The sequence below is a fragment of the Neoarius graeffei genome, chromosome 8 (genome assembly GCF_027579695.1).
Source record: "Neoarius graeffei isolate fNeoGra1 chromosome 8, fNeoGra1.pri, whole genome shotgun sequence".
Lineage (NCBI taxonomy): Eukaryota > Metazoa > Chordata > Actinopteri > Siluriformes > Ariidae > Neoarius > Neoarius graeffei.
The window spans coordinates 31,911,728-31,928,052 of record NC_083576.1 but is presented as its reverse complement, the minus strand read 5'-3'; the positions used below and the strand labels follow the sequence as shown (position 1 = coordinate 31,928,052).

Sequence of the window (16,325 nt, the reverse complement as noted above, 5' to 3'; positions counted from 1 at the left end):
AAATCCCTCCACAAATCCCTCCGTTTGACAAAATTCAACCCCAATGAAGAGATGGTGGGAAGCCAGAGTGTAAACAATGAGCACGTGCTTGTGACCAGTAAAAACTGACTACACATAATGACCGAATGGGCACCAAGCTTTTGACCAACCGCAGTGCGTCTTACTCGGCCTGGTGTGGTGGTGTAATTATCCATGAACCAAACAATAGTGCAGCCTAAGCTGGTGAAGCTTTCTGGGCAGGGCTTCTTCAAGCACTGAAGATTTAAGGGTTGAAACAGGCATGGGGGAGGTGCACTCAGAGCCCCTATCGTCCCCGAGTACATCGGTCAGTGACTACGTTTACATGCACATCCAAATCGAGCTGCTGTCGGTAATCGAGCTGAAGGTCCCAGCAGGGTGCCAGAGAAATCCAATCCTACATGCACACAATGAAATCGGGCTATTGTGTGAGGTGCATTGTGCACCCGAGCCACAGGTGGTGCTACACGCCCCATCGTGTTGGTACACTTCCGGTTGTCGTCATGAAGAAGAGCTATTCAAGAGTGTAAACAAAGTTATCAGTTCCGTGTTCTCCATTGCGCGTTTTTCTCCCGTCCATGAATTTTAATATATTCAACTCCTTAAGCTGAATGAGCATGAGCTCTGTCTCCTCATTGCTCCAGAAGTGCACGTTTCTGCTTGCCTGTGGCAGTGGGGGCGTGGTCAAGCGCCGGTCTGTGACAGGAGGGCGGAGCCAGGGAAGGTGAGTGGCAGAATCACTACACCTGACGGTAATTAACCTGTGTTTGTGTGTCTTCCCAGTAACCGCGCCCTATTTAAGGAGGCAGAGGGAGAGCAGAGGGGAGAGCTCATCCCAGGACTAGAACACAGCGCGCGCGCGTGTTTTTTTCTCTCAAGAATAAAAGTAGGCTGTTAAACTGAAAAGTCTGACAATAAAAAGCCTATTAGTACCAGAAGCTTTGTCCTGCCGTCCTCTGTGCTCCACCCACACTTCAGAGAGCTCTACATTGCCATTTTCTCTTCTTCGTTTGTTCCTCCTGACCTCTTCTGCTGCTCGCTACTACTGTTGTCATGCCGACCGAGGCTGTTGTGTTTCCCGCTTGTGGTCTCGTCACTCGTCACTTCCGGAAGTAGCTCGACAACTAGCTCGATAGGGTATACATGCACTAAGTAGCTCGGCAGAAATCGCATAAACTAGGTCGTGTAGCTCGATCCCGAGAAATCAAGTTCGGTTCAATTTCAGCCGAATTAAGGTGTATACATGGCATTTTGAACTTCGATTTCAGTCGAGCAACGGCAGAAATTCGATTCTCTCTATGTGCATGTAAACGTAGTGAGTGTCAGTAATACAGGGGTTGCACAGGGCGCCCAAACTCAAGTCTTTCTTATCAGAGGCTGGAGTGGAGCCCAAATTTTATAGGTAATGGAGAGGCCTGTGTCTGTATTTGACAATATATGAATTGTGCCAGCTTGGTTGGTATAAACCTGTCTTAAGTCTTAATGATCAGTCGGTAACGAAGAAAAAATACAGACTAAGAAAAAGTGATGAATACTTATTGGACTTTATTTTTCAAGGAAAAAAGTGGAGAATATTTTTCAGAACCCGGGGGAACGCTGCAAATGATAAAACATTCTTCTGCTTTGAGTAAATAACAAAACATTCTGATTGCTATTCATAAAAAACAATAAAAATCCATTATCTATAGCCACTTATCCTGTGTAAGGTTGCAGGCAAGCTGGAACCTATCCCAGCTGACTATAGGCGAGAGGCGGGGTACACCCTGGACAAGTCGCCAGGTTATCTCAGGACTGACACATAGAGACAAACAACCATTCACACTCACGGTCAATTTAGAGCCACCAATTAGCCTAACCTGCATGTCTTTGGACTGTGGGGGAAACCGGAGCACCCGGAGGAAACCCACGCGGACACGGGGGGAACATGCAAACTCCACACAGAAAGGTCCTCGCTGGCCGCTGGGCTCGAACCCAGGACCTTCTTGCTGTGAGGTGACAGTTCTAACCACTGTGCTGCTGTGTGTGTATATTAGGGCTGTAACGATACACCCAACTCACGATTCGATTCGTATCGCGATTTTTGACCCACGATTCGATACGCCCACGATTTTTAAAAAAATATTTTTTTAAAGTAGTAAACTTACTTACATTAACTTACTTACATTTACTTACTTACATTAACTATTTAATAACAAATAATTCAGACCACTTCAGAGAATGAGTAATATGTATGCAAAAATGAACAAATGTATATCCAAAGATTGTTTTATTTCTCAAAATAATACTGTTGAGCCGGAAGCTCTGTTTTTTTCGGTTCTGAAAAAGTCATTTTTCCAAATCGTGTAAATCCGTTAAGATTTTTTTTGGGGGGGTGGCTCTCACTGTCTCACTCTCATAGGGCCAATGATTTTCTGTGATCGCGGAAAACAGATGGAAATTACGGAATTTTTATGGTGAAACATTGATCGCGTGTCAAAATGTAACTGCCGCAGAAGGTTTCCGCCCAAGCAGACATGCTTTCAGTGTTGCCAGATATTGCTACCGTTTTCCACCCCAAAATATGTTCAAAACCAGCCAAAAAGCACCTAAACCTGCCCAATCTGGCAACACTGCATGCCTTTCCGGTCAAGTGATTGTGATTGGCTTGTGGCACACCTAGCCAGCCAATGAGCTGCTTGTTTACAGATTCGCTCCCCACGTCGCAACCAGAATGGCGACCGCTTAAAAGAAATGAATGCTCTGCCAGTGGCGAGTGTGGACGTTGCGTGACTCGCAGAAGATTGTCGCAGGTCGGCGAAAAAACGACTTACTAATGGATATAAAAAAATAAAAGTAATTTAAGTAAGTTTAAAATGTAATTTAAATAAAAAGTAAAGTATTCATAAATTGAAGTTTGGAAGCGCCTCTGTTTTTGGGCTGAGGAGAAGTTTGAAAGGGTGTACCGCGATTCTGCCTTCTTGTATCGCGATACGGACCATGGCTCTGCGTATCGTGATTTTGATTTCGATACGCATATCGTTACAGCTCTAGTGTGTGTATATATATATATATATATATATATATATATATATATATATATATATATATAAAAAAAACTATCATACAGTGGTGCTTGAAAGTTTGTGAACCCTTTAGAATTTTCTATATTTCTGCATAAATATGACCTAAAACATCATCAGATTTTTACACAAGTCCTAAAAATAGATAAAGAGAACCCAGTTAAACAAATGAGACAAAAATATTATACATGGTCATTTATTTATTGAGGAAAATGAGCCAATATTACATATCTGTGAGTGGCAAAATTATATGAACCTTTGCTTTCAGTATCTGGTGTGACGTCCTTGTGCAGCAATAACTGCAACTAAACATTTCCGGTAACTGTTGATCAGTCCTGCACACCGGCTTGGAGAAATTTTAGCCCATTCCTCCATACAGAACAGCTTTAACTCTGGGATGTTGGTGGGTTTCCTCACATGAACTGCTCGCTTCAGGTCCTTCCACAACATTTCCATTGGATTAAAGTGCATATCACGGGTAAATTCAGGAGCAAGATCAATGTAATTCTCCTATTTTATATTAAACTTTGGTCAAATATCTGTCACAAGGTAAAAAAAAAAAAATTGCATTTTGTGCAATTTTTTTACCTTGTGCAATACCAGAAAAATTCAGATGAAATCAAGCCATATGAGGCGAATTCGTCTGCGTCTGAAAAAACTTGGCATTTGGATTTCCCAGCAAACATTGATTTTCGTGACGTCACGTGCGGGATGCCTCCTTCCGAATCCCATGTCAGCGTTGGTTTGTTTATGAGAAAACGACCTGGTGGTTTTCTGCAAATTTCTTCAACGTTATCACGTAATTATTAAAATGGTTAACAGATGTACAGTGGGGCAAAAAAGTATTTAGTCAGCCACCAATTGTGCAAGTTCTCATAAGTTTCATCATAAGTACACTTCAACTATGAGAGACAGAATGGGGGGGAAAGAATCCAGGAAATCACACTGTAGGATTTTTAATGAATTAATTAGTAAATTCCTCGGTAAAATAAGTATTTGGTCACCTACAAACAAGCAAGATTTCTTGCTCTCACAGACCTGTAACAACTTCTTTAGGAGGCTCCTCTGTCCTCCACTCATTACCTGTATTAATGGCACCTGTTTGAACTTGTTATCAGTATAAAAGACACCTGTCCACAACCTCAAAACAGTCACACTCCAAACTCCACTATGGCCAAGACCAAAGAGCTGTCAAAGGACACCAAAAACAAAATTTTAGACCTGTACCAGGCTGGGAAGACTGAATCTGCAATAGATAAGCAGCTTGGTGTGAAGAAATCAACTGTGGGAGCAATTATTAGAAAATGGAAGACATACAAGACCACTGATAATCTCCCTTGATCTGGGGCTCCACGCAAGATCTCACCCCGTGGGGTCAAAATGATCACAAGAACGGTGAGCAAAAATTCCAGAACCACACAGGGGGACCTAGTGAATGACCTGCAGAGAGCTGGGACCAAAGTAACAAAGGCTACCATCAGTAACACACTACGCCGCCAGGGACTCAAATCCTGCAGGGCCAGATGTGTCCCCCTGCTTAAGCCAGTACATGTCCAGGCCCATCTGAAGTTTGCTAGAGAGCATTTGGATGATCCAGAAGAGGATTGGGAGAATGTCATATGGTCAGATGAAACCAAAATAGAACTTTTTGGTAAAAACTCAACTTGTCGTGTTTGGAGGAGAAAGTATGCTGAGTTGCATCCAAAGAACACCATACCTACTGTGAGGCATGGGGGTGGAAACCTCATGCTTTGGGGCTGTTTTTCTGCAAAGGGACCAGGACGACTGATCCATGTAAAGGAAAGAATGAATGGGGCCATGTATCGTGAGATTTAGAGTAAAAACCTCCTTCCATCAGCAAGGGCATTGAAGATGAAACGTGGCTGGGTTTTTCAGCATGACAATGATCCCAAACACACCGCCCGGGCAACGAAGGAATGGCTTCGTAAAAAGTATTTCAAGGTCCTGGAGTGGCCTAGCCAGTCTCCAGATCTCAACCCCATAGAAAATCTTTGGAGGGAGTTGAAAGTCCGTGTTGCCCAGCAACAGCCCCAAAACATCACTGCTCTAGAGGAGATCTGCATGGAGGAATGGGCCAAAATACCAGCAACAGTGTGTGAAAACCTTGTGAAGACTTACAGAAAACGTTTGACCTCTGTCATTGCCAACAAAGGGTATATAACAAAGTATTGAGATGAACTTTTGTTATTGACCAAATACTTATTTTCCACCATAATTTGCAAATAAATTCTTTAAAAATCAGACAGTGTTATTTTCTGGATATTTTTTTCTCAGGGGCGGCACGGTGGTGTAGTGGTTAGCGCTGTCGCCTCACAGCAAGAAGGTCCAGGTTCGAGCCCCGTGGCCGGCGAGGGCCTTTCTGTGTGGAGTTTGCATGTTGTCCGCGTGGGTTTGCTCCGGTTTCCCCCACAGTCCAAAGACATGCAGGTTAACTGGTGACTCTAAATTGACCGTAGGTGTGAGTATGAATGGTTGTCTATGTGTCAGCCCTGTGATGACCTGGCGACTTGTCCAGGGTGTACCCCACCTTTTGCCCGTAGTCAGCTGGGATAGGCTCCAGCTTGCCTGCGACCCTGTAGAACAGGACAAAGCGGCTAGAGATAATGAGATGAGATTTTTTTCTCATTTTGTCTCTCATAGTTGAGGTATACTGTACCTATGATGAAAATTACAGGCCTCTCTCATCTTTTTAAGTGGGAGAACTTGCACAATTGGTGACTGACTAAATACTTTTTTGCCCCACTGTATCGTTGGAGAGTGTAGCAACACCAATCATGATGCAATTAGTACTCATCGTTTTCCAAAAGACCGGACAATGAGAGAGAAATGGGAGCACTTCATGCGAGGCATCCGGAAGCCGAGGACCAAAGCAAAGCAGAGAAAAAGACCAAGAAAATTGGCAATTCACAAGTCAACTGTTGCCAGGGTAAGAAATAAGAGAGACTATACTCTAAATTAGGTGTTCCTGTGTTTGTGTGGTACTCGGATAATGTTATTTATTGACACACACAAAAGTAAACAACACGAAAGAGCTGGGCGATAATACACTTACTTCACATGGATCAAGGGATATGCGTGTCAGGGCTTGAGATCTTGGGACCTGTCAAACACATTAAATGTATATACAAACCTGCTTAGCCGATTCCATGTGTGTAGCTTATGAAATGTTTCTCCTACAGTAGCCAGTATTCTTCTAAATGAAGAAATATATAAATACATAATAGTAATTAGAAAAAATATGATTTATATAACAATAGATAGATGAGCATTGATACATGAATCCATGGGTTTAGAAGCTCGGGCAACAATTCCATATTTCAATGCAAAATCGCTAGCTGCTAAACTTGGTCTACACAGACTGTGCACTGAATCCATGCAAGCTCTCGGAGCCTGCTGGCGGATCCGCACGTGACGTCACGAATCTGGCTCCAGACTCCCTTGGGATTTTTCTAGACACGTTTTGTTATTTTATTTTTTTCTGCTGTAGACAGATGGCCTTGTGTAAAATTAACCTTCTGTATGAGTGTGTAAAGGGACATACTTTCATAAAAAAAAACCACGAAATTGGTCCAGGATATGCACTTTAAGGTCAGGACTTTGACTTGGCCATTCCAAAACATTAACTTTATTCTTATTTAACCATTCTTTTGTAGAACGACTTGTGTGCTTAGGGTCGTTGTCTTGCTGCATGACCCACCTTCTCTTGAGATTCAGTTCATGGACAGATGTCCTGACATTTTCCTTTAGAATTCGCTGGTATAATTCAGAATTCATTGTTCCATCAATGATGGAAAGCCGTCCTGACCCAGATGCAGCAAAGCAGGCCCAAACCATGATATTACCACCACCATGTTTCATAGATGGGATAAGGTTCTTATGCTGAAATGCAGTGTTTTCCTTTCTCCAAACATAATGCTTCTCATTTAAACCAAAAAGTTATATTTTGGTCTCATCCATCCACAAAACACTTTTCCAATAGCCTTCTGGCTTGTCCACATGATCTTTAGCAAACTGCAGATGAGCAGCAATGTTCTTTTTGGAGAGCAGTGGCTTTCTCCTTACAACCCTGCCATGCACACCATTGTAGTTCAGTGTTCTCCTGATGGTGGACTCATGAACATTAACATTAGCCAATGTGAGAGAGGCCTTCAGTTGTTTAGAAGTTACCCTGGGGTCCTTTGTGACCTCGCCGACTATTAAACACCTTGCTCTTGGAGTGATCTTTGTTGGTCGACCACTCCTGGGGAGGGTAACAATGGTCTTGAATTTCCTCCATTTGTACACAGTCTGTGTGACTATGGATTGGTGGAGTCCAAACTCTTTAGAGATGGTTTTATAACCTTTTTCAGCCTGATGAACATCAACAACACTTTTTCTGAGGTCCTCAGAAATCTCCTTTGTTCGTGCCATGATACACTTCCATAAACATGTGTTGTGAAGATCAGACTTTGATAGAGCCCTGTCCTTTAAATAAAACAGGGTGCCCACTCACACCTGATTATCATCCCATTGATTGAAAACACCTGACTCTAATTTCACCTTCAAATTAACTGCTAATCCTAGAGGTTCACATAATTTTGCCACTCACAGATATGTAATATTGGCTCATTTTCCTCAATAAATAAATGACCAAGTATAATATTTTTGTCGCATTCATTTAACTGGGTTCTCTTTATCTACTTTTAGGACTTGTGTGAAAATCTGAAGATGTTTTAGGTCATATTTATGCAGAAATATAGAAAATTCTAAAGGGTTCACAAACTTTCAAGCACCACTGTGTAAAAAAAAAAATATATATATATATATATATATATATATATATATATATATATATATATATAAAGAGCATGCACCTGTTCCCGATTGGAGCACAATCACAGCAAAACTAGAAGAAGACTTTGTCACATGCACACTCAAGCACAGCGAAATTCATCCTCTGCATTTAACCCATCTGAAGCAGTGAACACATGCATGCACACACAAGTGAGCAGACACACATCCCCAGAGCAGTGGGCAGCTATGCTATAGCACTCGGCGAGCAGTTGGGGGTTAGGTGCCTTGCTCAAGTAGTCTGGCTAACGCGACTTCAAAGCTCTGCGAGCATTTGGTCTGGCAAAGATATTAAGCCCAACCGTTTCCCAAAGCACGTGGTTGACCCGCCTCCCTGAAATGCCTTAGTTTGCTACTGGTCGAAGCCAGAAAAGGCTGTGATGAAGCTTAAACCAATCACATCACTCTTTCCTCTGACGTATGTGACGCGACGGAAACTGCTTGAGTAACAGGAAGAAGATAAATACCTCCAGGGCTGCTCTTTGCTCCGTTTTCAATGAGAACTTCCCGTTGAATGCTTTCAATACAGCATCTACTGCTGTGTCAAAGGCTTGCCGCTGCTCCATGTTCGTGATGTGAATGAAGCGCTTCCGGCATAGATTCTGTAAACAATCTATGGCTTCCGGTCGTAGTTCTACTACGTCACTGCCTTGAACACGCCTCTACCCAGGGCCGTTGGAGATGCTCAAAGTTCATTGGCTCCCGATTTCTCGGGAGCTTGGAAGAGCTGTAGATAGCTTGCCTGGCCAGACTAAGCTCGCAACAGGCCCTCGTGTTATGTCACGCTTAGGATGGGCGGGCCCAGGCTATTGCTCAAGGGCACTTCAGCCCAAGGCCACCCCATATTAACCTAACCGCATGTCTTTGGACTGTGCTGGAAACTGGAGCACCCAGAGGAAACCCACACAGACATGCAAACTCCACACAGAAAGGCCCCCATCAGCTGCTGGGTTTGAACCCAGAACCTTCTTGCTGTGAAGCAATAGTGCTAACCACTACACCACCATGCCACCACGATCAATGTCAATATCAATGTCACTCTCAATGTTCCAAAACTATCAATTGTCCAACAAGCCAGTGGACTAATAAAACTGTTTAACTAGCTTTATATGAAACTGCCGTGAATATTTTTCATAAAATGTATTAGTAACTAAGCCCATGCTATTTTTTAAAAAGCAAATAAAAAATAAACACTGGATAAAAACCCATCTATCTTATGTGAGTAAAGATACAAATTTCGCTGTCCAGTGGTCAGGTGTTTATAAGATATGTTTCTTTGCACTTACGATCGCATTCCCTGTAGTGCAGGGGTCATCAAACTACAGCCCGCGGGCCGACTCCAGCCTGCCACCCCCCTTTGACCGGCCCCCAGCCCCTCTGCCCCCCACCACTTGAACCGGCCCTATGGGGCAATCCCCAAAAGTGGTTATGGCCTATTTTTTTTTAAATTGCTTTTTGGCAAATAATAACATGTCTGCATCTTGTATTTTGTTGATTTTATCAATTAAAATTGATATTTAGTTATAAAAAGAACTATTCATATTTTCCGAATTTTCATCATATGCTCGCGATCAAGCAGTGACAGGCAGCACATGCGCAGAGAACTGTCAGTGTTCAGGACAGCAAAATGGCCAGCGGTCAGCGAAAAGCTGACAGAGAGTGCAGAGTTTTTAAAGAACAGTGGACCACCGATTATTTTTTCATTCAGTGTAAGGACCATGCAGTTTGTCTTGTATGTAAAGAAAGTGTGTCGGTTTTCAAAGAATATAATCTGCGTCATCACTACGAAACCCGCCACAAAGAGTATGCTAGTTTGCGAGGGCAAACAAGAGAAGACAGGATTTGGAGGATGAAATGCGGACTGGCTGCACAACAGAATGTATTCCTTCGCCAAACCCAGATCAACCAGGCTGCTGTCCGAGCTAGCTATAAGGTAGCTCACCTACTAGCTACCCATGGAAAGCCATTTACTGATGGGGACTTTGTTAAAGTATGCATGCTTGCTGTGGCCGAGGAGGTGTGTCCCGACAAGAAGGATGCGCTCAACACGATGAGTCTCTCCGCACCTACTATGACCAGGCGAACCGAAGATTTGGGGGACAATGTGTATGACCAGCTGAATGAGAAAGCGTCAGAATTCGAGTTTTTTGCTTTGGCCATGGATGAGAGCAATGACGTTGTAGGTACCGCCTGTCTTGTCTTTCAGGACTACAACTCCCATCACCAGCTTCCGCGTTGACCTACGTCACGCCTGGGAGGGATCACCTACGTCACATCCTCTGTGAAGCCATAAGTAACTGAACACGTTTCCGCTCTTCCTCTTTTCCGTCTGGACCAGCCGTCTGCAGGCACAAAGAGATCCGCTCCGCCGAGCAAACCCAGATAAAGACTTGCAAGATCCACGATTTAGCGCATTTTCTTTTACCTTTGGCCACGGTAAACTCTAGAATCGCGTGATTTTGACTCAGACTGAGATATAACCGGTTTAATTTGTTCCTTCATTTGTTCCGACTGCAGCCCAAGCAGTTAATTTAAAGTTAGAAGCGACCGGCTCTTTCTAGCAAAGCGCTGTGCACATTGTTTGATCAGAGACTCCTTTTCATTACGAGCGACCACGCGTCAGACCAAGAAATTCTCTGCGCTTCACGGAGGCCTCCACAACTGTGAAACTCCAAAAGTCTCGGAACATCTATTAATCTCGCGTAGAGGCGAGATACTGAAGTAAGATTGGCATTTTTGGGCAAATTAGTCTTAGGAATTAGTTTATGAAGTAGTGTGAATTTAAACTCAGGAACTGTTTAAGTATGCACACTGATTTTTTGTGTTCCATAATTGTTCTATGTTCTCTCAGTCGTTTGTTTAATAGATAGGTTTTGCATACTTCTCTATTCCTTTCTAACACTTTTAATCTCAGTATTACACATATTTTGACCTCATCAAGATTTCAGTGAATTTAGTAATGTTATGAGCTAGTGGGTTAGCTACAAGCTAACTCTTTTGTTCTACTTAGAAATACGTGGTGACCCCACCTCCACACATACATATCTTAGTTAGCAACCAAAGCTAATTCTTTTGTTCTACTTAGGCCCTGTCCACACGGCAACGGATTCAGGTGAATCTGATAAAATTGTTTATTGTTTCGGCCTGGCGTCCACACGGCACCGGCGCTTTGGGTGCCCCAAAACGATATTTTTTGAGAACGGGTTCCAGAGTGGAAAAATCTGGCAACGGCGCCGTTGCAAAGTCGTCTGGATGAGTAGAACGGATTTGTTTACGATGACGTCACAACCACATGACTAGAACAAGCAGCACTCTCGCTGTTTTGTATGAACCACTACATTGCATTCACTTTTGTATACAGCTTTTCTTTTAAATAAACAAGTAACTGAACCATTTCTTGAATTTCTTTTTTTTTATTGGATAAGAGTGCTTTTCAAAATGTTCACACACAATATAAAAAGTTATATAAATTATATAAAAATGCTTGTCAAAATGTTCACACACAATAAGAAAATTAAGTTATATAAAACTATGCACACTAATAAAACTAATTTGTACACACAGAAGGCACGATTTCCTCGCGTAGTCGCAGCCATCTTCTTCTTCTTGTTGTGTGTTTATTCCTGTGAGTACTTCACGCCGGGTAGAAGAAGGGGTTTATGCGCATGCGTCCTACTTCTTCCATTGTTCTGGTGTCTCCGATGGGACCGTCTTACAGCGCACGTAGAGGTGTGGCATGTGTATTGCATCGTTTTCAGCAAGCGTTGCGTTGCCTTTTGTACCTGATATTTTACTGATCCGTTGCCCATGTGGACGCGATATTTTTTTAATAAAATCTCGTTGCCGTTGTCGTGTGGATGTAGCCTTAGCCCATGTTTACATTAGACTGTATCAGCGGATCATCAGATTAACGTTTTAAAAACGATTAGTGTGCACACAGCAACACCAATACACAATTTGCGTGCACATAGCAACGCCAATACACGGATACGCTCGGCTCCGCAGGCATCCTGCGCTCCAAATCACTCCGCCCTGAACAGCGAGTGCCCTCTGGAGGGTGCGCACTCCAGCCCTGCGCAGCTCACACAGTGCGCGAGTGAAGTGCACAAGCCACGATTCGGGACTGAGCCGCTGTGTGTGTGATCCCAGCGCATATCACTTACTACTTGCAAGTGGAAGGATGGCAAGCCTAAAGACAATCATAACTACACAATGGGCAGTATTTGCATCAGTATTTGCAGTATTTTCATACTTTTATACTCTTTAATGAAAGGTGATACAAGGCGGAAGTCCGTGCCGTTTTTCAGCAGTCGCGTCACATGACCAACGCCAGCGAATCAGGAAGGTGGATGTCACAGTGACGTTGTCCAATGAGACGCCAGCTAGAGCTCAGCACAGCGTATCCGCGTATTCTGAATGTTTACACAGCACCGGAGCTGACACGATCTGGATTGAATACGTGGACGCTGGCGGATTCCCGTTTCCCGGCGTTTCCAGGCGGTTTAATGTAAACGGACAGTGCATCCGCGAAGAAAACGAGACAGATACGGTCTAATGTAAACGTAGCCTTAGAAACACGTGGTCACCTTCCCCCACAACACAAACACACTTTAGGTAGCATTCCAAGCCCTGATTCAATTCAAGTCCATATATATCAATGACGACCATTTGAATGTATTTCAACTGCTAATATTTAATTTTTTTATCACATACACACACACAAAAACACACCTTAGCTAGCATCCCACGCTAGCCTTTTGTTAAGCCATAAGGCCTCCCATACACACCCACACCTTTTGTTCTTAACTCCACGAGGTAGGATTCTTGGGCCTTAGCTAGCAACACAAAGCTAATCCCTCCTCCACACGTGGCTGCACACACACACAAATACACACACACATACCTCACTGTTTGCTGAAGATTTCAACTGCTATTATTCATTTTTATCTTTGTTATAATAAATTCAATTAATTATTGAAACTGTGTGTTTATTTGTTGTCCCGATATTTTTGAAGTTACCCAATCTCAAAGGATTCCAAGGTGCATATAGGTTGTGTAATATGGTAAGTGATCATAATAATTTGGAATATACCATAATTTAGCTGTTTGATAATTTATTATTAAGCATCAAAATTAAAGGTATTATTTAATGAGACTGATTTAATGATTTAATGAGACTGATTTAATGAGATTGATCACTTAATTACCAATTGCACCTACATAAATTGGTGCCCCGTGTGAGGCGATTGGTGTTGACTTCTTGAATATTGTTGCAACAACAGATAAACTATCAGTTTGATTCAGCAGTTGCCAAGGTATATCCCCAGGTGTGTTAGACGGTTAACAATAGCGTGATAACCATATCACAAATACTAATAACCTATTCATAACTTAGGATAAGAGATAGCATTGTCAAACAAAACAAACTTTATCAACTGATTAATTAATTACATAGTTAATATTAATTAATAAAAATTAATTAATAAATTAACTCATTGATTAATTAATTATCCAATATCCAACCTAAGCAAAATGGCATCCCCTCGTGTCTCAGAAATTGAAGACAACACTCAAGACGTGTCTCTCTTTGACGTCATCGCAGACCTTATTCACTGCTCTGCCTCTGAAAGGGCAAACATTAGGGACATGAGTAAGCATGAATGCCAAATTAACATAGATAACTCAATAAAACATATGGGAGATCCAAAGAGAACAGCTATTAGTATCCAAGAGGCACTAGGTAAGCTATTCCTGTTACACTTCCGAGATACTGATTTAGAAATCAGACACCTCCGAGGAGAGGTTAAAAGGCTGACCACCAGCAACGCCGAGCTGGCAGCCGACGTCAATGATTTATATGGGGAGTGTGAGCTTTTGAAAAACTCCCTTGATGATTGCGTCGAAAGGCTAGATAAAGCCGAAAAGGCTGCTAAAAGGGCTGCCAAGGAGCAGACCCCCCAAGAAGGGCGCGAGGGGTGCGAAAGACCCCCAACTATGCGCCGAAGCTCAGAGCAGGAAGAGGCGTCCGAACCGGACACCGTGGATTACCTGGTCGAGAACCAGACATCCTGCCAAACTCCATCAACTCGCTACACGACTCCTTCATCGTTTAGCCAGGGTGGAGCCGTACTGCGCTCATCCCGAGCCCAGAACCATAGCACACCCAGGTCGGTGCGCTACAGTATCCCTGATCCGTCTTCGGATGAATCAGACTATGACTCTTGTGCGGAACGGGAGCAATTCCAGAGTAGCTCAGATAGTGAGTACTCGGGAGAACGAAGGAGGCTGCACAAGGACGTGCACCAAGCCCTCCGCATATGGCAAATTGACCTACTTGTCAAAGATATTGAGCGATTCGATCCCGACAATAAAAGAACCAAAGTAAATGATTATTTACGAGAAATAGACCGATGTCTGATGGACCTGCCGAAAGCCACAACGCGAGAGAAACTTAAGCTGATCTGGAAAACCTCCAGTAGCAGCGTTCGTGCCTTTTTAGAGACACTACCCCCAAACGTTCGCGATAGTTATTCAAAACTTCGCAATTACATGAGGGAAGAATATGCGCCGTACACAGATGAAACCTCCGCGACATTGTGTGCCATACAAATCAGACAAAAACGGTCTGAGGCGCCTCGTGAGTATTATAAACGGCTATGTACTGCCTATTTCCAGGGTAGTAACGAACCAGGCCTGAAAGAAGATAGAGGCTTCAAATCCCTCTTCTTACACAACCTCCATCCCTGCGTGTGGACTCAAGTCACACTGACGTGTCGACAAGGTTGCTACTTGATGAGGGAAATTAGGCAACTAGCCCAAATGACCTGGGAGACCATCGTCAAACCCACAGACAGAAACGATGATGACCCCAGAGTCCTTAGTCTCCAGGGTGCAGACGGGCCCCCGCTAACCCTAGAAGGAGGTGAAGCTCCAAAAGGGGGACCCACCCGGAGAAATCCCGGTCCGAACCGCCCCTTGCCGGGCCATCACCAGGGTAAGCGGAAGAATCGGCAAGGTAAGGCCAGGAGGGACAGAGGGGAAGGCCATAGTGACCTTGGCAACTGCCCCTCATATGAAAAGGGTCATAAGGAACAAGGCGGTTGGCAGCAAGATCACCATCCCCGCTCTGGCCAGAAACGGCAGGAGCGCTCCGATCGTAGCTCCAAACGTAGGGGTAGAAGTGACCGACACAGCGATTCAGACCAACCTGGCGAGTTCCGCTCAGAGCTGGATTCTTTGAAAGCCCAGTTGGCTGAGGTTAAGGGACTGTTACAGAAGAGGTCAAACCCCTCAACAGATAAGACAAAAGAGCCCAAGAAGGGAGACGAAGACCACCCGCTGGCATGACTAGGCCAGGAACCGCGAGTATATCTCGTGAAATGGGGAGATCTCTGTGAAACCGCAGGCGATTATCAGGATGTAGAGCCCCCCCTGGTGGTGAAGGCAAACCCACAAAACGCACCTCTGATGCAGTTCTTAGGCGATCTAGTTAGAAGGGGCAACACTAAGCGCATTTACACCCCCGTGGTGGTCGAGGGTACAATCACCCTCCACGCCCTTCTAGATACTGGATCCGAGATCACGCTCATGTGTGCTAAAGTCTTCGCCACCATCTCTCAGACACAGCTCTCACAGGGTGACCCAATCCCAACCAAACCCTGCAACATAAACTTGGTCAGCTTCACGCGAAACAAAGCCCCAGTAACAAAAATGGCATGGTTGAAACTCACATTCCAAGGCATGTCAATCATACATCCCACTTACATCTGCTCTGTGGGTATGGAAGAACTACTGATTGGCCAAGACCTACTCGACAGGTTGGCGCCACTCATTGATTGTCGTCGCAGTCAACTGTGGGCCCAAATCACGACCCCACAGTCGTTGGGTCCCACAAAACATGAACAAGCCCATTGCGACGAGATTAGTGCAGACACCGACCAACCAAGCGCCACGGGAGACCAAATTTCCGATGAACTTCGGTTCATGTCTTTGTACACCGAGTCTGGTGTCGAAACACCCGACATCGTGAATACCCATAGTGGCCATAATTCTTTGGAAAACCACGCCTCTTTCCTCTGCTCCTTGAGTAACTCAACCTCAGCTATGTACTGCCCTACCCTATCAGGTGAAGTGCGAGTCAATGGGACCACGGTCCCCAATGCAGCTATGACGCTTTGGTCTGAGAAATCAGACATCAGCCAGACTTTGTTTGACACGCTGTGTCAAAGCCGTTCTTGTCCCGTATTCGGGCAGAAGAGCCACCGACTTCTTTCTGCCGAACAACCCCAAACCTCTGTTAAGGCTGTTGGCGTCTGTGCCGTAACCATGGCAATCGGAACAAGAGAGTTCCTCCATTTCTTGAGCGTGGTCCCTCAACTCTCCAATCCACTTTTCATT

At 44.1% G+C, this 16,325-nt stretch overlaps 1 protein-coding gene across 3 annotated transcripts in view; it reads right to left on the bottom strand.

The window, feature by feature from the left end:
• LOC132890578 (fibronectin type-III domain-containing protein 3a-like) overlaps nucleotides 1-16,325 on the bottom strand; it is a 181,543-nt gene that overhangs the window by 107,383 nt on the left and 57,835 nt on the right. For 2 of the 3 annotated variants that reach the window (XM_060927577.1, XM_060927579.1), the window contains one exon: nucleotides 6,151-6,198. The exons of the other annotated variant lie outside the window; for it this stretch is intronic. In XM_060927577.1, the coding sequence (XP_060783560.1) occupies nucleotides 6,151-6,198 (48 nt within the window). The remainder of the gene's footprint in view (nucleotides 1-6,150; nucleotides 6,199-16,325) is intronic. 3 annotated transcript variants of the gene reach the window in all.